The following is a 23,301-nucleotide window of genomic DNA, read 5'->3' as shown; positions in this document are numbered from 1 at the left end:
GAAAAGTGGAGAACAGAGAGGTGGATTCATGCATCCAAGATCATACAACAAGTTTGTGCCAAAGGCTAGACCTGAATCCAAGTTACTAAACCAGTTCAACAAGGTGCATATTCAGGTTCCTAGGATGGAAGAAGGAGACCTGTGGTGTTTGTATTTTTTTTCCCCCTTAGGGGAAAGAAAGGAGTAGTCACTTGATTCAAGATATTCTCAGATTGATTGAGTCAACTTGGAGCGTTCTGATTCTTTCCCCTAAGGGGGAAAAAGAACAAACATTGTAGGTCTCCTTCTCCCAGTCTATGTATGTACATGTTCCATTGCTTCATGGGAAAATCTCAACCCAGAATTTTTGTCACAGTAAAGCTTTTTCCAAAGGCTTGTGTTAGGAATGTCATACTACTTCTGGCTTCCCTCAGTATTTAGGGTAAGAAACAATGGGCAGAAGTTTATAGTGAGTCTACACATTTAGCAGTAGGGTGAATCCACCTTGCAAGCAGGATCCACAAACTCAAGGTGAGGGAAGCAATCTGGATGGTGCCATCCTTGGCCAGCTCCCAGGCTGAGTCTGTGTGCTGCTCAGCATTCACCCACAGCTTCCAAGTCTTGAGTAACAGGAGGGCCAAAAGTCTATGTTGCCCCTATTAGAGATGCTTTCCTTTGTCAAGGTCAGGCACCCCAGCAGGGACTCTGTGTAGGAATTTCTACTTTGTCAATACAGAAAAAGGCTCTTTGTTTCTCATCCCCGAATCCCTAGTACCACCACCTAATGCTACTACCCTCTAGAATGACATATTATAAATTGTGATAAATACTGCCATGGAGAATGTGCCCAATTTCATAAAACCTTGGACTTTTGAGCTGGGAGAGGCCTCAGAAATTATCTCCTTAGTACCTTCATTTGTGTAGATGGAGACTCTGGCCCAGAAAGGTGAGTGACTTTTCCAAGGTCATAATTAATAATAATTAGCTAATAATTAGCAGAGTTGAAATGCAAATGCTAGTACTCTCAAAGGTTAACAGAAATGAAATTCAAACCAGAATTAGAGAATGTGAGAGTTGGAAGGGATCTCTGTGGCTATCTAATCCATAAGGTATATGGTATTCTGGTTCCAACTCTGAACTCCATGTTGTTAATCCCTCCCAATCAAGTGTTCAGGACCCAGGCTCCCAGCTTGTGTTCCAGTGTGTGCACATTGTGATTCTGAGTGGCTCATAGGCCTCAGTTTCCCATCAGTGCAGAAATCAATCCTGTTGACCAATAATGTAAGAGAAGTAGAAGATTAAATAGGTGATTGTCTTAATACTCAGTATCATGATTCTCTCTCAAGGCACTACCATTATAGAATGGAAATTTTGTAGGGAATGTAGACAATGCAAATGGATTTCCCCCTCCAGCAAAAGTCACATCAATACCTTTGTGAGTAATGGTTCCAGAATAGACCTGTGAGCCCCAGACCTTCCTTTTCTTCCTGGAATGGAGAAAACAGGCTACGTTCCCCTCCACTGCTGCCATTCTCTCTCTGCTGAGATGGATTGTTTGCATTGGAGAGAAGAATCTCCCAACCAGCCCTTAATCATGCCCCTTCAATCATTTGGACCTTAAAGTGCCCTGTGTAGTTTGGTCCTGAAAAAGAAGCACACAGCCAGAAGGCCATAGTCATTTCACTCAGCCTTGTGGACAGATGGTTAGGGTGTGCATTAGTTTCCCTGATGGGAATAACTTAATAGGACAGCCACCTGCCCAAGTGATCACCAGGCTTCTAGTAAAATAGTAAATGTTATCAGGTTACTGGCGTCTGATTCTGCCTGCCTTTGCAGACTAATGGATGGGTTTGAGTGCCTGGCAAAGCTCTATGTGTGTTCTTCATCACTTCTGACTGTGTGCTTGTCCAGATAACTCTCTTTCGCCGACAAACCCCCACAGACCTTCATCCTTCCCCTTTATCTTTCTGTCCTGTGTCCCTTCTCTCTCTATTTCTGTCTTTTTTTCTTTCAGCCACCTCATTTTCAAGGAGGTGGGGGTAGGGTGGGAAGGACAAAAGGGAAAGGGGAAAGAATCGTAGAGCAGTTCTGAAATGATTGGTTCCAGTCTGTGGCATGAGTGTTAACAGTTCAGAGTTGATCCAGTTATGCTATAAGATCTATCTGCCTAGAGATTTTCATTAACTCCCTTGGGATACTGACGTTCCTCTCTCTAATTGTTGCCCAGGGATGAAGAGAAAACACACACCATTAAGGCAGCAGGCCTCGAGGTGCCCCACCTAACATGTTAGCCCTGTATGTAGGGAGTGGGATTCCAAACTGCTGCTGGCAAGGAAATCATGCAAATGTTCTATTCCCTGTGTGTGCCCCTCCTGGAGAACATCGCCTGAGCAGGAATTAATAATGCAATTGTGTTACTGATGGAAAAATGTGGATTCTCCCCTGCCTCCCCTTATTAAAGGTTTTAGGTTCCTCCCTCCCAACCCGATCACACAAATGTTGTTCAGAGCTGCCTGCTGGGAGGGAAGGGGGAATGGGGTGGGGAAGAGGCACAGGGCCAAGATGACATCAGCTCTCCTAAGGCCCATTTCAAGTGGAGTTTTATAGCCCTGCTCAAAAGCCTCCAAGAATTCTTCATTCCAAATGCCCCTGAAGAGGAGGAGTCCTGCCTTCCCGGACTTAGCCCTCTCCTCCTAAATATTTCTGGCAATGACAAATCTGCATTGAGATTGCCACTGACTTTTAAAGCTCTGGAAAAGTTAAAAATACTTTTTGGTAGCTATAATCATTAGGTCTAACAAATGGCTCTAAGGTGCTCTGGGTAGTTTAGTAATGAAATATAAAGTGACAGGGCCAGCATTTCAAGCTAGGCTGGGGTTAGAAAGCCTTGGGTTGTATGTACATTTGTTAACAATTGTCCCACACATATTATGATCACATCCCAACCCGGTCTTTATTACCAACGATCACAATTGCAACAATCACAAAGGGAAAAAAAAGGAAGAAAGTTGAGAATAATTGATAAGTCCAGGAGATCTAATTGCAAGATCACATTATTAGAATGGATTAGTATGTTTGTCACAAAGATATGTCTATTGTAATCTGACCATATTGCAGAAAAAGTTCTTGCTAGGTACAAACTGACCTCCCTTTGAATAAGATGAAAATCCGTTTAATAGGCTACCATCCTCAAATGCTATCCTTTAGTCAATTTACCCCCCCACCCCCATTTTAGGGCCTCTAATTGTTGTAAAGCAAATGATGTATCTTGTCTGTCTCTCTCTGCCTTCCTTTGATCAGTAACTCTAATATCTTGGTTCAAAAATCCCATTATAAACCCTTTCATAAATGAAATGCAATGCTTCTTCTCTTCTACTCATGGACCCGTCAAAAGAGAGCAAGTAACTTGGCAAAAAATAGCAAAATAAGGTTCTGTCTGGAACTCCACAAGCTGAAGTCTCTAGAGAAAAACCATCCAAGTCAGTATAGTCTAGGGGGGGTGGAACTAGAGAGCTTTGGGCAGCCAATTTGCCTAATACATTGAGACAGAAAGCCCCGACTGTATGGAAGCTCGTGTCCTTTTTTCTGTGGACTTCTTGCATCACACAGATTAGGATAGAACAGTCCCCAGAGCTTCCTCAGTTTTAAATACATGCCTGCCACCTAGAAATCAGTGGAAATGTGAGTCAAGGGAAGCTAAGGGGTAAGAAAGTTTGTCCTGGTCATCCTAATCATCACCTAAAAGAGACCCAGACCCCTTCAGTCACCACTAATTTCTCATTTATAATCATTCATTGGATTGGCCTAAGACTTACCTTTGTTTTGTTGATATAGAAAGGCTTTACTAAGTTAAGAGTATAAATAAGATTACACAAGAAACTTTTAAGCTACATGCAAAAACAAATTGTTTTTAAGTCCCTTTGGATACTTCAGATATAAAATTACAAATAATTCTTGTGTCTTTATTTAAAAACTCCCTAATGGCAGTACATCATTACTTCATTTCTAGTTCTTATATATCTCAAAGGAACAAAAATTAATTTTTTAAAAATAATCTATTGTTCTAATCTGGCCTCTCCCCCCGCCCCCAACCCAGTGAATCTGAATTAGTGAGATTTAACTGCAATAGCTACAAAGCACTCCCAATTTCTTAACCTTTTTTTTAAATTTTTGATCCCTGAGACTATGAGTGAAAGTATGTCTGAACAATTATCTATAAATAATTGATACCAGAAAAGCTGGGGAGAGGCAGGGAAGAGGTAGATAGTATCAGAAAAGTACATAAATAACTTTTATCCAAAATATTGGAACAAGAAGAGAATTTAGAGATTATCTAGTCTGATACTTGCATTTTAAAGACAAGGAAACCCAGAGATAGGGAAAATAACTTATTCTAAGGTCACACAACCAGGAAATGGTAACTCTGGGCCTGGAAGTAAGAACTTCTTCTAGTCTAATACTTGTTCTGCTGTCCACGCTGAATCAATCAGTAAACATTTATTAAATACCTACTGTGTTCCAGGCACTCTGCTAAGCACTAGAGATACAAAAAGGGGCAAAAGACAGTACCTGCCCCCAGGGAACTTTCAATCTAATCAATCAATCTCTAGAAAAAAGAGAGCTTCTATGGACAGGATAGTACAACTACCTCCATTTTTCCCTCCTTTCTTCCCATCCTTTCCTGACACCTGGGGTAGTGTGAAGCTGACCTGGCCCCTGTTCTGCCTCCTTGCCCAGGTTCTGAGGACTATCGGAGCAAATTCAGTGGGGATTGCTTCATGGACCTTGTGTGTCCTGAGAAGTGTCGCTGTGAAGGCACCATCGTGGACTGCTCCAACCAGAAACTGGTCCGGATACCTAGCCACATCCCAGAATATGTGACTGACCTGTAAGTCTTCTGACACTCACTGGATCTTCTGTGATCACCAGTACCAACATCTGTCCTATAAACCAACCTGCTGTGGGTTCTTTTGACTTGGATGTGTTCCATAGCTATGTACATACAAGATATATACAGTGAAATGGGAGATAATGTCAGAGGGAAGGCACCAGCATTAAAGGGAACCAGGAAAGTCCTTCTGAAGAAAGAGAGATTTTTAGTTTGACTTGACAGAATCCAAGAGGCAAAGATGAAGAGACAGAACATTCTAGGGGTAGGTGAAAACCAGTCCTGAGACTGGGGGGCAGTACCTAAAAAAGACAGATATTTCTGGCCTCCCAGAAGATCATGATTATGAAGCTGCTAAAATGGCTAATCAGTCAATAGTCATCAAACATTTATAAAGCATCTGTTCTGTGCCAAGCACTGTGCTAAACTTTGATGATACAAGGAAAGGCTAAAACCTAAGCCTTGCCTTCAAGGAACTCACATTCTCATGGAGGAGAAACATACACACAGCTAGGTACATACAAGGTATACACAGGCCGATGGGAGATAATGTCAGAGGGAAAGCACTAGCATTAAGGGGAACCAGGAAAGGCCTCCTGAAGAAAGAGAGATTTTTAGCTGAGATGTGACAGAATCCAAGAGATAGAGAGGAGGAGAGAGAACATTCTAGGGAATAAGAGAAAACTAGTAAAACATGCCTGGAGTTGGAAGATGGAGAGTCTTGTTCAGGAAGCAGGAATGAGGCCAGTGCTGCTGTATTGTAAAGTATAAAGGGAAGGTTAAGTGTGAGAAGATTAGAGAGGTAGGAAGAGAATAATGAGTATTTTCTTAACTAATTGATGCTAATGAAGGTATCGGTGGGCAAACCATAATCACAGTATCCAAAATGTCATTGACAGTTAGGGGTATGTCTTTTTCTGACCACAACAGTGCATTACAAGTAGCATTCCTTGGGCACATATTAAAAAAATTGTTTCCCTTGCCTAAGTGGAGGAAGGCAGCCCAGAGATGTGGTGGGTAGCCTGAGATATTTTTAAAATATACATGTGGTATGGTCAAAAGAGCAATGGGTTTGGAGTTGGAAAAATTTCAGTTTGAATTCTGGTCTGCAGCCTCTTCTTAGCCACTTAACAATAGGCAAGTTACCTAATTTATTTGGTTCTTGGTTTTTTCATATGTGAGATGATAACCACATTAATAGTAGTTAGAATTTATTATATAAGCGCTCTTTAGCTTTCCAAAGAGCTTTACATGTGTTAGTTAAGCTGTTTGGTCCTCTCAGCAACCTTGGGGAGTAGATATCATCATTATCCCCATTTTACAGATGAGGAAACTGAGATACACAAGAAGTTAAGTGACTTGCCCAGGGTCACAAAGTCAGTAAGCAGCTGAGGCAGGATTTGAACTCAAGCCTTCTTAACTCCTAAGTCTTGTCCTCTATCTATTATGCCACCTGCTAACAGATGAGAGGATGACTATAAAACATTACAAAAATGTGAGATTTCTGTTTTCACTATGTGCAGTTCCCTATGTCTCTTTTTACCTCTTTACCAGTTAAATTCCTCCCCATTTTTTAAAGCTCACATCCAGTGCTACCTTTTCTATGAAGTCTTCCCTGACTCCACCCCAAGACAGACATCAGCTTTCCTCCTTCAAACCTCCTATAGCACTTTTACACATCTCATGTATTATTTTGATTTTTTTTGTCTTTATTCCATTGATCTCAATAGTTCAGGTGTAGAAAGTCACTCCACCCATACAGGTAGCTCTCCTCATCTGTAGTTTAAAGTCTCAGAGAGTTGCCTGTAGAAGTAAGAAAGAGGTGGTCTTAGTTGTCTGGGGCAACAGCTAGCATGTGTGTGTCAGAAGTAGGATTTTAACCCATTTTTTTCTGATTGCAAAGCCAGCCCTCTAAACCACTGCACCACCTTACCTTTCCCTTTTGTGTTACACCAAAATGTAAACTTCATGGTGATCAGCATACATCTTGAGGCAGCTAGGTAACACAGTGGTTTAGAGTTCTGGTCTTGGAGTCAGTAAGACCTAAGTTCAAATCCAGTCTCAGACTAGCTGCATGACCCTAGGCAAGTCATTCTACCTCTGTCTGTCTCAGTTTCCTCAACTATAAAAGAGGAACAATAATAGCACTTACCTCTCAGGCTCATCATGGGGATCAAAAGAGATCATCTTTATAAAACACTTTACAAAGATTAAAGTGATATATAAATGCAATTTTTATTGTCATCATTCCTGTAACACCTGACACTGTGCTCTGCACACTTAGTACGTGTTTGCCCAGTTTAATTAAAATGAATAATGAGTTTAGGTGCTGCAATAATTGTACACATGGAAATGTTATGTAGACAGCAAAAACGGACAACTTTCCATAATGATTCCTGACGGAGGTGGATGATTAGTGGTGACTATTCTTTTCTTCCAGTACTTCTCAATTACTTTTAGGATTAAGATGCCAAGTACTCAAATGAGGAGCATCTGATAGTAGATAGGCCTCTATTCAGTTATGTCTTTCAGATGTTGTGACTCATGTATGACATTAGGATGATAGATATGTGGAGTTCTATGATGTTATCTCAGGGAAGGTCACAGAGAGTGTGGGAGGAATGGAAGTCATTTATCCTAATACCTAATTTCCTTCTTATCTATTGCTTCATTTCCAGACGTCTAAATGACAATGAAATCTCTGTCCTAGAAGCCACTGGAATCTTCAAGAAGCTGCCCAACCTGAGGAAGATGTGAGTAGAGGGCCCTGTGCCATAGCCACCACATTTCATCTGGGATACAAAGTCATTGAGCCTGCAAAGCTAATGGGCAAAAGCTAGGAGCCTAGATAACTGTATTTGAGGAGTGGTCATAAAAATGGCACAGCTAGGTGGTGCAGTGAATAAGGTGCCAGGCCTGGAGGCAGGAAGACCTGAATTCAGATCCAACCTCAGATACTTCCTAGCTATGTGACCCCAGGCAAGTCACTTAACCCTGTTGCCTCAGTTTCCTTATCTGTAAAATGAGCTGGAGAAGGAAATGGTAGACCACTCCAGTACCTTTGACAAGAAAACCCCAAAATAGGGTCAAGAAGAATCAGACAACTGAATAACAACAACACAGAAATGGAGGCTTAGCTAGACTTGCTCTGCTTGGAACCAGAGGGTAAAACTATAAGTGATGAACAGAAGCTACAGAGAGGTCGATTTTGGATTGATTTTAAGGAAAAGCCTCCTAACTATTAGAGTAGAATAGGCTTCCCTGAGAGGTAATGGATTTCCCTTTACTAAAGGTCTTCCAATGAAAGCTGAATGATTGCTTGCTTGAGAATGTTAGAGAACGTTTTTGTTTGTGTATGGGTTGAGATGTGTCTGAAGTCTCTCTAACCTCTGAGACTTTAAAGTGTCTGGCCATGGCAGTTCTCCCCTCCTTGGAGAATTACAAGAAGTCATTTATTAGCAATTTTTCCCACCTTAGCTCCCACTCACCATGAGTTGTTCCAGTAGCTGCTAAGGCCCTCCTGCTAATGAAATCTATTTAGAATTTCTTGCAAATCTAGTAGCTCTGGTATGCTTTGTTTTCAGTTCACAGAAGAGAAATACTCAAGATTCATGGAATGTTCTCCCTGGAAGGGACCAAAGAAGTGATCTAATTCAGCTCTCTCCTTTTATATATGAAGAAACTAAGGTCCACAAAGGGAAGAATCTTGCCCAAAGTCACAGAGTTAATTAGGGGCAAAGTCAGAACTTTGATAGAGCTAAAAAGTTGGCCTTATGTCAACAAGACTCAAATTCAAGTCTTTCTTCTGACATATGGTGAGAGAGCTGTGACTTTGAACAGAGTCCCTTAACCTCTCAGGCAACTCTCTGAGACTACAAGTTCTCAGAACAAAAGCTGATCTGGTAGAGAGTTTCTTCATTCAGAGTTCCCTTATACAAGAGAAATATCCAATCTAAAACAGCCCTACTCCCCCTACCAACAAAGTTAGAACTTAGAATTTGTGTCCTGACTTTCATTCCTCTGCAAAGTGCTGGTTTTAGACTCTTCTGAATGTTCTGGCTTCCCTCCCTACCTTACAAGCAGTCAGTCAGTCCAGAAATACTTACTAAGTGCCTACTATGGCAGCTATGTGATTCAGCGGATAGGGCACTGGGCCTGGAATCAGGAAGTCCTGAGTTCCAGTGTGGCCTCAGATACCTATTAGCTGTGTGACTGGGCAAGTCACTTAACCCTATTTGCCTCAGTTTCCTTATCAGTAAAATGAGCTGGAGAAGAAAATGGCAAACTATTCCAGTATCTTTCCCAAAAAAGTCCCATGAACAGCATTAGCATGCTATGGTCCACAGTGTCATGAAGAGTCCGACACAATTGAACAACAAATGTGCTAGATTATTTTGTACTAAGCACTAAGGTTACAAAGAAAGTTAAAAGACAGCTCCTTCCCTCAGAGAACTCTCAGTGTAATGGAGTGGACAACATTCAAACAAAGATGCCACAAATAAGATATAAACAAAATAAATTACAAATAATCCACAGAGAGAAGGCACTAGCATTGAGAAGGATGGGGAAAGGCTTCTTGTAGAAGGTAGGGTTTATAGCAGATATTGAAAGAAAGGCAGGGGAATGATTGTCGGGGATGAGTTTGCTACTAGTTGAGACGTGAAGTTACTCTTTTTCTAATTCCCTGAGGGGATTAGAAAAAAATATATTCAGGCAGGGAATATTTAACTTAAGAGCTTGGTTTTTTCAGTTTTTCTTTGCTCCCAAGTAAAGATGATTCATTATCCTTTTTATTGGTTCCAACCTGCAATTTCACTGGCATGGTGGACTCACTCCACAAATACAGATGGACAGCTCTTTGTAATTTAGAGTCTTCAAGAGTTGTCTGAGGTACTGAGAAGTTAAGAGAACTGCCCATGGTCACACACCACCGTCGATCTAAGGTGGAAATCGAACCCAAGTCTTTCTGACTCCAAGATGAAACCTCATGCTGCCTATTCTTTTTTTCACATAGCTAGAAAAAATATTCATTGCATCAGGTCCTGACTTAAGAGAAGGGGAGCTTATTCTAGCTGTAAATATCATTCTTCATTTAGTAAAGACTACAAAGGATATAATAAGGCTACTCCCAGGCTCCCAAGCCCAGCTGAAAGTGGTGAAGGATGGCAACGTTTCTGCCACTGCCATATGATTATTCAGAACCCCAGCGGGAAGCCGTCTTGTTCTTGTTTCCTGTGAAGCAATAAGTCTTCCCTGCTCCATTCTTGGCAGGAGATGAGAATGTAAACACACAGGTGCATTTCAGATGTCTGGAAACAGGCGGCCAGAGGTGATTGCACCCCGCTGTTCACTAAGAAGTGTTGGCCTCCTGTGGATTTGCCATCACAGCCTCCTCGCCAAACCCTTTGCTGCCATCCTAATTGGCCAGGCTCTACCCAAACTCCCTCCTTCTCAGAGTTCTTAGGCAGGGCTCTTCTCTGACAGGGTTGAGCTCTAGCTTGTCTACTAAGAGGGGGAGAAAGTTGTTGTTGGAGACCCTGGATTTAGTCAAAACAACTTCACCTGTGAGAGATTTAGGGGGATGTGGAAGGACTGGAGAAAGTAGATTCCATTTCCAGTAGCAATTTCTCTATAGTAACTCCTACTAGGGAAAGGCTGGAGGGATACCTGGTCAGTCATTTTATGAAGTACTTACTGTATCCAGACAGTGTGCTAATTTCAGATATAGAAAAACATCATAGTCATAGTCTCTTACCTCAAGGAGCTCACATTCTGACACCACACAAATGATTATAGACGAGATATTTAAGTGAAGATCATCTCAGAGAGAAGGCACGGTTGGTAAAGGGAGGAAGAAGATGGGGGGAAGGAGGGAAGATAGGGCTGGAAAAGATCTCCTGCAGAAGGCAGGGATTTCTACATTGCCTAGGAAAGGTTACTGAGTCAAAGGTAGACAGGATGGACTTTAAGATATCTGCCTAGTTTTCTACCATATTTGAGTTCCCAGAAAATATGTGAATCGTTGTAAATTGATTCACTTTGGCAGTTTACTGGCAGAGCTGGCTATTTAAAAGAGCCCTGTGGAGAAGTCTTTTGCAAAGCATTTTTTGCTCTTCTTATAATCTGAACAATCACACACACACACACACACACACACACACACACACACACACACACACACACACACACACACACACACACACACACACACACACCATGCACTGTTTTGTCAGTCTGGATCTCATCCATCGGGTGTGCTCATAGCAAAATGTGCTGATGCTAGAGCCTCTTTGAGTATACTTAAAATGTGAGCTTCTTGAGGACAGGCATGGGGTTTTTATCTTTCTTAGTATCTCCAGTGCATAGCACAGTGCCAAGCACATGATAAGTGCTAGAGAAATGCTGGTTGATCAACCAGCTAACTGACTTTTGTCTCTCCCCAGTCAGCTGTATCTTCATGAAAAAGTCACTTAAACTCTGAGCTGTGGGAGGGATAGGAAGCTGGTTGGTACATTAGGTAAAGCACTGGACTTGGAATTAGAATGACATGAAGTCAAATCCTGCTTTGGACACTTACTAGCTGTGTTACCTTGGGCAAGTCATTCAGTCTGTCTGTCAGTCTCCGTTTCTTCATCTGTAAAATGGAGATGATCACCATCGCACCTACCTTACAGAGTTGTTGTGCTGATTAAACAAGATAATATTGTGAAGCACTTTGTAAACCTTGAAGTACGATATAAATACTAGATGCCATTTTTATTTGTTGTTAAGCATCAAATGAGGATAACAATCTGTGCCCTAACTTCATTGTGAGAACAAAATGAGATCAGAGGAGAGTATTTTGAAAATTATAAAGCACCAAACAAATGTAGAGGGTTGTTGCTGTAACGCCAAGCAAGAACTGAAATCAAATCTCTCTACAGTGTGTTTTCTTGATGTACAGTGAGGGCTTATATAGCTTCATGTTTTATATCAGGGATTCTTAACCTGGGGCCCATTTGCTTGTTTTTGTTTTTTTTTTAAATTTTTTTTGATAATTCCCTGGATATGGATTAAGAGAAAATTTGAATACAGTAAACTCCCACCTGGAATATTCAAGGATTATTGTTAACTATAACTATGAATCTCAAGATAATTGATCTCTCTTGTCATGCTATATATTTTATTTTATGCACCTAAAAACGTAATTCTCATTGAGCTTCATCAAACTGGCATAAGGGTCTATCACATGTACGTACGTACATACACACACACACACACACACACACACACACACACACACACACACACACACACTTTTAACAATTCTTATTTTACTTTGACTTTTTTTTTTTTTCAAATTGAGTCTCCCCATCTGACCCCGGCTGGGAGTACAGTAGCTACCCAGGGGCCTGGTCTTACTGCTGATTAGCAGGGAAGCTTTGACCTTCTGTGTTTCCAACCTGAGCTAGTTCATCCTTCTTTAGGCAGCTGGTGGTCCACTACACTGTTTACAGATTTAGTGGGGACACCAGGTCTGCTCTAGCATGACTGCAGCTCGGAACTCCTAAACCCAAGCAATCCACCAGTCCCATACTCTCCAGTAGCAAGAACCACAGGCATGTGCCACCATACCTGGCTTATGTTGACTTGCAAGTTAGTTTCAGTGCTGAAGGAGACTGTCAGTGAAATTACCGGAGCATGATATGGGATCATCAATTGAGAGTTTCAAGGGATCTCAGAAATCACTTAGTCCAACCCCTTCATTTTTCAGACCAAGAAACTGATGCCTAAGGAAGTCCTGTGATTTACCCAAGGTCACACAGATAGTAAGTGTGAGAGGCAGAATCTGAACTCAGCTCCTCTGACTACAGAGCCAGTGTGCTTTCCACTGTGCCACACAAACTTATCTGTCCAGATGACAAACCCAAAATGTAACCTTTACACTAGTCAGTTTTATTAGTTGCTGGGAAAAAGAGATGTTCTTCCCCCTCCTCCTGTCTCTTACCCCCATTCCTGTCTCAGCCTGAGGCTGGCGCTTTTGTCTAGATTACAGCCACCTCCCTCATGTCAAACAGGGTTTATAGTATATCCAACAAGCATGAAAAATAGAGACCCCTAATAGACAGAGCTTTGCCTTGTCAGACTGAAGCTCTACAGAGGTAGCCAGATAGACTCCCCCTGGCTTACGGAGGCGACGACAACCACATTTCATGGGAAGAATATAAATGGGGCCTGAAAACAGAAAACAGAAGTTCATTTGGTGTGCAGTTTTCCTTAGAGTTGATGTCTCCAAGTTGGCCTGCTTTGACTAAGCCTGCGGTGTGAGGTGGCAGTTTGGAACTGCAGGCAGTTCTGCTATAACTCGACATATGCGTTCCCAGAAAGCACCTCGCTACACAAAACTGCTCAATAAAAAACCACAGAGCTTATGGTGGAAATGGGGTTAGGGGCATGGCACTCAGAATGTGTCAAAATGTGTTACTTTGTTAGTGACACATTAGAAAAAAAAGATAGGAACTGAATAAAAACATGGCAGCACAGTTTTGTACATGTTAAAAGTTTCAAAAATACATAAATACTTTTGTTTTAAAAAATAGATAAACAGGATAAATTCAATCAATTATAACCTAGTCCCCAGCCTCTAGCTGCTGCTAGGCTTGTACCTTGAGCTGCCATGGCAGAAGGGATTGGGGGTGGACCAGTCTTTCTCTTCTCCCAGCTCCTATTACAGTCAAAAGATCTACAATGAATATGACACCTTATCTTGACAAAGACTTGATGTTGGTTTATGAAAGCAGGTGTCAAAAAGGTTTAGCTTGTGAGTTATTGAAAAGTGGTTCAGATAGCTGTGTTCTCTCAATGCTTCTTATGAAGAAGTAAAAGAAATCCACATTAGCAAACTGAAAATGTGAGTTGTACTCAACACCATTACCTAATACATCAATTGCGTTGGAACAAATTCACATTTTCCAAACATGATTTATAGCAGAGCTGGCTGTATAAGGTCCTCTTTCATCCTCTTCATCATTCTCTCTTCCATCTCTGTCATTATAAAGGTTCTGACCACACATTTATTGGTGGGTGGATGTACAGAGAGAAAAAGATAGAGGACCTAGGGATTTCCTATGATATTGCTTATAGGACCAAACTGCTCTGGAGTCCCCTCAATTCTTTATTGCAATAAGTTAGAATTCTGTGCCTGGTTTTCCAGGTATTTGCCATAAAGTTATCCAATGCTCTTCCAGTCTGTGTACCATCAAAGCAATTTGTAGCAGCAAGGCTCTCTGGATATTTTTATTCTTTCTTGTTTTATCTCCTCTTCTGTCTTCTGTCCTCTTAGCCTTGGGAAATCCAATGCAAAACCTTACAGTAATGTGATGTTAATTTTGTATATTTAAAGAAACAGATGTCAGGAAATGGGAAAATACTCAGTTCATAGGCAATCGTATTCATCTTCATTGCCTGTTGTGGGCACTTTAATCCACCAAGAAGCCCAACTCTCAAAGCAAAAATATCCCTCTTCTGGCATATGGGTGAGTTATTGCTGTAGAAGGAACCTTTATTTCCCATTTGGTTTCTGATCTGGGGTAATTTGCAATCTTCTCATTGCATTACCATCATTCCTGGTTATCCTACGTCCAGGTTCCCAGAATTTAAGAAAAAACAGACTAAACCCAAATGAAATAAGACAGTGATCCTCAGTAGAATATAGTTTAACCTGTCTATTGAGCCTTTCTCCTTGGGCCATGGGAAAACTGAATATGTTAGCCCATGTTGTGTTTCATTGAGCAAGTCGCTTCTCCACCCTAGACTCCTGGACTCAATTTCCTCATCTGTAAAATGAGAGCTGTCAGTCAATAAACATTTATTAAGTGTGTGCTAGGCACTGAACTAAATTATCCTATCCAGATCTAAAGGGCTATGATTCTATATGGGATTAAGTAGAAAGAGACACACGCACACATCTGTCAGGGGGATAGGTGCCTTCCAAACTATTGTTTGTGTTTTTCCCTGGGATGGGAGAGAAAGGAACAACAAAGGGTTATTATATGACTGCCTTATACACAAAGGATGTGTCTGTAACAGCTTTGGCCGGTACAGTCCGTCTGCAGGTTAGCGTGCACATCTTGGCCACCAGGACAAGGGCAAGGATATCAATAGCCCAGTTCAGTTGATGGCCTAGATGGTTCACTGGAGGTTGTATAGGAGGCTTTCCAGACAGATTATTTGTTTGGTGAATAGGATGTGCTTGGTCAGGCTAAATTCCTCCCCTTGGATCATGTAAATATCATTTGGTTCAGTTCCATTTGTCAGGCTCTGGAAGCCTTTCATGTTTGACAATCTGGGCTCTTCTGTCATGGGGATGGGATGGAGCCATGTACCACTGGTGTTTGCCCGGGAAGAATCTCAAACAAGTGGTTAATGTTTTGATTGAGCAATCAAGGCCTGTTCATCGTAATTCTCTTACAAGGTTTGTTCTAAGGTGGCATTTTTCAGCAAAAGAATAAAACATTATTTTAGAGCACTGGTTTGAAAGCTAGGACATGGGGGAGAGAAGTGAGGGCAAGGGTTGAAAATGGTGGGAACTGAGTGTTGGCTGCAAATCAGTCCTATTTTGAGAATACCCTATATCCCAAACTCTATATTTATGAAACAAAAATATCAGGAGTGGTCCTTCTGTGGGCTCCTGCTGTCAGTGCTTTCAACCCTTTCTAGAAGCAGGGGTTGCACAATTCAGAGATGCTAGAGCACCTGGCTTACTTCCATTTTTCCTTGCATTTCTAATTGCGCTCCATCACCTCAATTCATTTGGACACTTACTATACTCTTGTCCTTCACCACTTCTTCCCCTCCCTAAGGCCCATAGAAGCATTGATATTTTTAAATTTTACACACACACACACACACACACACACACACACACACACACACGCATGCACACACACACGCACGCATCTCCCACTACCATTGATGTTAACCTTTGTTTGACCCAAAACTTCTTGACCAGATGTGACATTCATTCACATTGCAAAGGATTCCTTCCTATCAGTGGCCAGCTGTACTCTCTCCCTGCCCTGTCATTTACAGATATTTTATTTGCATGTTAGGTATACAGAGGGGCAGCATAGTGGATAGAAAGCTGGCCTGGAAGCCTGGGTTCAAGTCCCAGGACATCCTGACTGTGTGACCCTGGCCAAGTCACTTAACTTCTCTGTGCTCTAGGTAACTCCCTAAAACAAAAAGTTTCAGAGATGCTTCCTCTGCATTGGTAGAGGATATTCCTTATAGCAGTAAAACAGTGGGTATAGTCCTTATTCCTGTCTCCCTTGCTTTTAAGGACAATTTGTTGAATGAATCAAAACATACTTTGAATTGTGCCATACTCACAAGTCTCTGGGGCTGAAAGTGCTCAAATATCATGGATCCTCTGGGTTGGGTTCCTTAGCAGCCCTTCATCTCCCCTTTCCTTTCTCCTATACCCATTGTCCAACAGCCCTCCCCACCCCCAAAAGAGTAGGTATATCTGTGGACAAAGCACCACCTGCCTCACTTTTACCCTCATATCCTCACTTGGTTAGAATGGGGTGATGATTTTCCTCATACCACTCAAGGTCACCACTGCTTTTCCCTTCCCTTGCCCTCTCCTGCATCCCCCTCCTCTTCCTTCAGAAACCTGAGCAACAACAGGATCAAGGAGGTGCGGGAAGGTGTCTTTGATGGTGCAGCCAACGTACAGGAGCTGATGCTGACGGGGAACCAGCTGGAGTTGGTGCATGGACGCATGTTCCGTGGACTCACCAGCCTCAAGACAATGTGAGTGCACCAAAACCTGATAGGTTGGAATAGGGAGAGAGGACTAGGAAAATGAAAAGTCCAGAGAAAATGAGAGGGAACAGAGGATGGTAGAGGGTAAGCATTTGGGTTTGGATCTATATGTTGAGGTGGTTATGGTTATAGATTGATCACCTGGTACCATCATGAGAGAAAAGTTAAATCATCTGTAACTCCTACAGAGGGACTGGTAATATAGATTGGCTCTCTGGCTCTCTCTCCTAGAGCCAGACAGGCCACATTTCCACCTCAGGGGTCTAGGGTTACCCTGAGGGATTGGTGTATCTCTCTTCTACTGCTGTCAGCTCAACCTCATCAATTATGTCCCCCATTGGTAGGAGCCAGTTACTAGTATCCCAGTGCCATTTAACACTTAATATCAATTAGCTTTTACAAAAAGATGTTTCCTTCAAAGACACAGCCAGAACAAACATACAAATTTCTCCACACTAAGCACCTCAGGGCATACTCTTCTCTACACCAACTTGGATTCTGCGGTACAAGGCTCACAACTTGGCTTAGTTGGTCCCACCAGTTTCATAATTACATGCAGCATAACTGCCAGATGAACCCTGTCTCAGATACTGCTGGGCTGGGGTTCCACAGGCCATTGTTAAATCCTCATGGCATCGTTGCTGCAGTACCTTCAGAACCCATTCTCACTCCTAGATTCTTGTGGCTCCTTCTCTCAACCTTTTGAAACTTTCAGTTTTATCCTCTGTGAGCTAAGGAGTCTCACCAAATGAAACAAAGAGAAAGTGGCTAATGTTAACAAGCTTCCAGAGCCCACCCAAAACCTCCCCCTCACCAAGTGGTTAACATGGTTAGCCAGTCAAGACCAGTTCTAAAATGTCTACACATGCTTCTGAGTCTCTGCAAGGACCCTAATCCTGATTCCTCTAGAAATAATCTACTGGCGCCTTCCATGTGAAGAGGTTACATCAGTCGAGAGAGTTGATGGTGGCTGCACATAAGTCAGGCCTCCATTACAGTAGCTTGAGGACAGGGGTGTTCTGTATGCCTTTCCTAAAACAGTCCTGTGTACGCTGTGCAATCGCTTTAAACATCCATACACACAGAAGCATGCACACTCGGAGTAGACCATTCTGGTAGCCAGGTCTGTACAATATCAGATAGGACCTAAGAAACTAATACTGACTTTGAGCTCGAAAGTGGTGGGGAAGGAAACAGCCTCCAGTGTGCTACTTATCACAAAGCCTCTTCTTACAGGATGCTGAGGAGCAACCTGATCAGCTGTGTGAACAACGACACCTTTGCCGGACTGAGCTCAGTGAGGCTATTGTCCCTCTATGACAACAGGATCACCACCATCACCCCAGGAGCCTTCACCACACTTGTCTCCCTGTCAACCATGTAAGTCCTGATGTCCTTACAGTGTACCTTGCTTAGTAGAGGCGGCCCTGGACAGGGAGGGAAAACTCCCTGTGGCCACACCTGAATCAAAGCTTTCTTTGACTTCCCACTCTTCAGAGCTCCCTGTTACCTTGGCAGCCTGATGTGTTGGAGAAAGCCTGAATGACGAGATAAAAGTCCTACATTCAATTAATTTAATTTTTATTATCTTGCATTGTTTATTTTTTTAATTGAGCAAATAGCCGGTTCTCAATAAATATTTGTGGATGATGCCAATGATAACAGGAAAGTTATAGCCCCTATCTTTAGGGAGCTCACAGTCTTATTAAAATTTTATTTTTATTTATTTTCATTAAAATTTATTTTTTCAATCAATGAAAATTTGCCTTTTCTCTCTCAGACCCCCACCAAACAAACTACTTGTTACAAAGATGTAGAGTCAAGCAAAACAAATTCTGTCATTGGCCATTTAAAAAACAATTTATTTCAGTCTGTGAGTTTATAACCACCTCTTTGTCAGGACGTAAGTTAGCATGTTTCATTGTAAGTTCACTAAAATCTTAGTTAGTCATTAGATCAATCAGAATTCTTAAGTCTTTCAAAGTAGTTTATCTTTAATAATAATAATAATAATGACTACTTATATGTATTTAATATACAAGTGCTCTAGGGTTCGCAAAACATTACACATCTATTATGTGATTTGATCTTCATAACAACTCTGAGAAGTAGGTGCTATTATTATCCCTATTTTACAGATGAGGAAACTGAGGCTAAGAGTGGTTAAATGATTTGTGCAGAGTGACACAGCCAGTACGTGTTTGAGACACATTTGGAACTCAGGTCTTCCTGACTCCCAGTCCAGCATCCTTAACCACTTAGCTACCTAGTGGCTTCTTTACAATATTGCTGTTATTATAGAAATCTTTCTCCTGGTTCTGCTTATTTCACTTTACCTCAGTCCATACAAGTCTTCCCAGGTTCCTCTGAAACTGTCCCCTTCATCATTTCTGCAGCACAATAGCATCCTATCACACTTAGACCTTACCCTATTCATGGGCACTTCCTCAATTTCCAATTCTCAGGAGCTCACATTCTAAGGAATGTCCTAAAGTCAAGGGATGATGGTCTAATAAAGAAAATAATCCCCGCCCTTGGGAAACTTTCAGTGTGATGGTAAAGGCAGGGCTCCATCCTTAAGGAAGGGCTATCAGTATGAAAGAGGCTGTGGATTGTTCTTTGGAATCCCAGAGAGCAGAACTGGGAGCAGGTAGAAGAACACTGGGAGAGAGAGAATTTGTGGGGGAAATTCCTGACAGTAACCAGAGATGCTCAGAATTGGAAAGGGCTGCATTAGGTAGGGGTAAGAGGTTTCTCTTCACTAAAGGTTTTCAAATGGAGCCTAAATGATTATGTGTCAGGAGTGTTTTAGAGTAGATTCCTGCACTGGCGCAGTACATGGTACATAGCAGTTGCTACATAAGTGTTTGTTGATTGATTGTATGGGTTGAGGGATTTATAGCCCCTGAAGTCTGTGAGATGCTGTGATTTTGTATGAATCTGTAGTCTAACTGGACAGTACGTAGACCTATATGAGAAACTATATTGTTGTTGTATTTGTCCTTCATTCTCGAAGAGGACCATGACATCAAGATGATAACATGACTAGCAGTTGACTTTGATTTGAGTGAGGGAGGTCACCAACCTCACTTTCTTCTCCTGAACCATCTGGGTCCAGTGACCTGATATTCATCAGGGTGGCTCCTGGCCCAGGATGCAGTGAGAGACCCTGGCCCTTTCAGACTAAGGTCTTACCATATTCTCACTTTGAGTGAGATACACCCATTCAATGAATAGTCTTCTTTAAATAGTTACTCAGGGGATGACCCCTTTAATCAAAATAAAAAATCAAACTGGGAGGGGGAAGACCCTTAGTGTTTCTGGGTAAAAGAGAAACAATTACCATTTAGTAATTATGTTTACACTGTGATATATGTGTGTGTGCATGCACACATGTACATATACACATATGTGTATACATATATACATACATGTGCATGTTTGTATACATGTGTTGTGATTATAGATGTGCATAAACATTGTAAAGTTTTATGGTTGGTTGTTGTCCTTCATTCTCAAAAAGGACCAAAATGACACCACCATGATAAAGTGAAGTTTCATTGTATAGAACTGTGGCTGATCAGACCAATACGAGCTCAGATTGCTCTACCACAGATTGGGCACAGGTAGTCCATGTGAACATTTGGGGCGGTTACTCCAAATTTGCGCATCCTATGTTTCCTTTGTGCTGTTTCAATTCTGCTTTGATCATAGAGCAGAGCACCTTTTCCGCTGTGGGCATGCCATGCTGAGTGGTCCTGTGCTGGTGTCTCCCATGTCACCCAATCAAATCCAAAGTTCTTGAGAGAGACATTGAGAGTGTCCTTATATCGCTTCTTCTGACCACCATGTGATCATCTGCCTCATGCAAGTTCTCCATAAAATAGTCTTTTTGGCAAGGGTATATTTTGCATTCAAACGCCATGGCTAGCACATCAGAATTGGGCTCTCAGAAGCATAGTTTGAACACTTGGCAGTTTAGTTCGAGCAAGGATCTCAATGTCTGGTACCTTATCTTGCTAGGGTAATCTTCAGAATCTTCCTAAGACAATTAGTTCAGATGAAAGCAATTCAGTTTCCAGGCATGGTGCTGGTAGACTGTCCATGTTTCACAGGCATACAACAGTGAAGTCAGCACAATGGCTCTATAGACCTTCAATTTGGTAGTCAGTCCAATAGCTCTTCTCTCCCAAACTTTTCTTTGGAGCCTCCCAAACACTGAACTAGCTCTGGTAATGCGTGCATCAACCTCATTGTCAATGTGCACATCCCTGTACACTAACAAGGTAAGTGAACTTATCCACAGCATTCAGAACTTCTCAATTTTTTGTAATCAATGGTTTCACATATGGATGGTGTGGTGGTGGCTGATGGAGCACCTGTGTTTTCTTGGTATTAATTAATAGGCCAAACTTAGCACAGGCAACAGAGAATTGATCCATATTTTGTTGCATCTCAGCTTCAGAGGCTGCATTGAGTGCACAATCATCTGCAAACAGAAAGTCATATACCAACACTCCCTTCACTTTGGTCTTGGCTTGTAGCTTTTTCAAACTGAAGAACTTACCATCAGTACACTAGTTGACCTTGATGCCGTGTTCATCCTCATTGAAAGCATTTGACAACATCGCTGAAAGCATCATGCTAAAAAGCATGGGAGCAAGCACACAGCCCTGTTTCACTCCACTGGTGACTGTGAAGGCACAAGAGCATTGTCCACTATCCAGAACCCAGGCAAACATGCCATCATGAAATTGACGTACAATACTGATGAACTTCTCTGGGCAACCACATTTTGACATGTTTCCATAAGCCCTCACAACTAACAGTATCAAAGGCCTTGGTCATATCTACAAACTTTGTGCACGGATCTGTTCTGTTCCTGGCATTTCTCCTGGAGTTGTCGGGCAGCAAACACCACATCAACTGTTCTTTGGCCCTTTCTGAAACTACACTGGCTCTCAGGTATATGACCATCTTCCAGGTGAAGGATCAGTCTATTAAAGAGGACTCTAGCAAGAATCTTGCCAGCAATGACTAAGAGAGAGGCCGTACTGTGATTGTCACAGGACAGTCTATTCCCTTTACTTTTATAGAGATGGACAATGGAGGCATCCTTGAATTCAGAAAAATGTTTTAAAAGCATCAAATAATTAAATAGGAAACCAATTATGATGAAATACAATTATAATTTTTTTTCAAGTTCATGGACCTCAGGTTAAGATTCTCCGCCCTAGATGAAAACTCTCTTCCCTTGACTTTCTCACCCTATTAGAATGTAAATTCCTTGAGGATATTATCTCACTTTCTATTTTATCCACATATTTAGAATAGTGCCTGCTATACAGTAGGGCTTTAATAAATGCTTTTTTGCATTCATTCTTTCTTCTACTCATTCAAGTCATTCACAATATTTTGTAACAATTAAGTGGTGAATATTCAGCTGTCAGTCTAGAGGACAAAAGTTCCATTAATAAAGTCTTCAGAATATACACTGATATGAAGTGAAGTAAGCAGAACCAGGAGAATGTTATACACAGTAATAGCAATATTGTATGATGAAGAACTGTGAATGAATTAGCTATTCTCAGCCATACAATGTTCCAAGACAATTCCAAAGGACTAATGATGAAGCATACTATCCGCCTCCAGGGAAGAAATTGTCTAAAGCATGATATTTTTCACTTTCTTTCTTTCTTTCTTTTTTTATTCAACTCTTCTTGTACAAAATGACTTATAAGGAAATGTTTTATATGACTGTACATGCATAACCTGTATCTGATTGCTTACTGTCTCAGGAAGCACAGAGGGAAAGGAGGGATGGAATTTAGAACTTAAAACTTAAAAAAAACTCAAATGTTAAAAGAAATTGTTTTAATGTGTAAGTGTAGAAAAATAAAATACTGTATATATAAAAATGTCTTCTTCGCAACCTTTCCACTCTTCCTACCCTGCCCTCAGGCTCCCAAACTCTAGATCTCTCTCCTGCCTTGTCCTCTGGCCCCACACCATGTCCATCTTCGAGTAATCAAGTAAATTCCTCATCAACTTCTCCTGAAGTTCCAATTGAAGCTATTGATGTTCAGTCATTTTCAGTCACATCTAACTCTTCATGATTCCATTTGGGTTTTCGTGGCAAAGATACTAGAATAGTTTGCCATTTCCTTTTCCAGCTCATATTACAGATAAGGAAACTGAGGCAAACAGGGATTAGTGACAGCTAATAAGTGACTGAGGCTGGATTTGAAGCTAAAGATACTGCTAACGTTATCATTCAGGCAACATCACATTGTCATCTGTTGCCACTGGGAAAGAGTCCAGCTTGCTGGGAAAGTTGTATAAGTTTACCAAATTTGATTAGGTTCCATCTTACACACCTCCCCCTCCCAAACCCCCCTCCCCAGATTTCAAGTGGCTAAATCTATTACTGAATTATCTAGTATTGAATCATTACTAAAACCTACAGATGATAGGGGAAATAGCCCCAGCTTGGGACACCAGAAATCCTGTCTCTTCCATCTAACATGCCTCATGAGTTTAAACAAGTCACTTCTCTCTGAATTTCACTGTCTTTATTTTTAAAATGGGTGACAAAATTCAGATTTTTAAACTACCTTTCAGCTCTA

General features: G+C 41.5%; 1 protein-coding gene across 2 annotated transcripts in view; it reads left to right on the top strand.

Moving 5' to 3' along the window:
* SLIT3 (slit guidance ligand 3) overlaps positions 1 to 23,301 on the top strand; it is a 796,526-nt gene that overhangs the window by 677,683 nt on the left and 95,542 nt on the right. For both annotated transcript variants that reach the window (XM_072630930.1, XM_072630932.1), the window contains 4 exons: positions 4,717 to 4,867; positions 7,546 to 7,620; positions 16,520 to 16,663; positions 17,912 to 18,055. In XM_072630930.1, coding sequence (XP_072487031.1) covers positions 4,717 to 4,867; positions 7,546 to 7,620; positions 16,520 to 16,663; positions 17,912 to 18,055 — 514 coding nt within the window. The remainder of the gene's footprint in view (positions 1 to 4,716; positions 4,868 to 7,545; positions 7,621 to 16,519; positions 16,664 to 17,911; positions 18,056 to 23,301) is intronic.

Source organism: Notamacropus eugenii, chromosome 1 (assembly GCF_028372415.1).
Source record: "Notamacropus eugenii isolate mMacEug1 chromosome 1, mMacEug1.pri_v2, whole genome shotgun sequence".
Taxonomy (NCBI): domain Eukaryota; kingdom Metazoa; phylum Chordata; class Mammalia; order Diprotodontia; family Macropodidae; genus Notamacropus; species Notamacropus eugenii.
The sequence above is the reverse complement of the archived record's forward strand: the minus strand, read 5'-3'. Positions and strand labels throughout refer to the sequence as shown.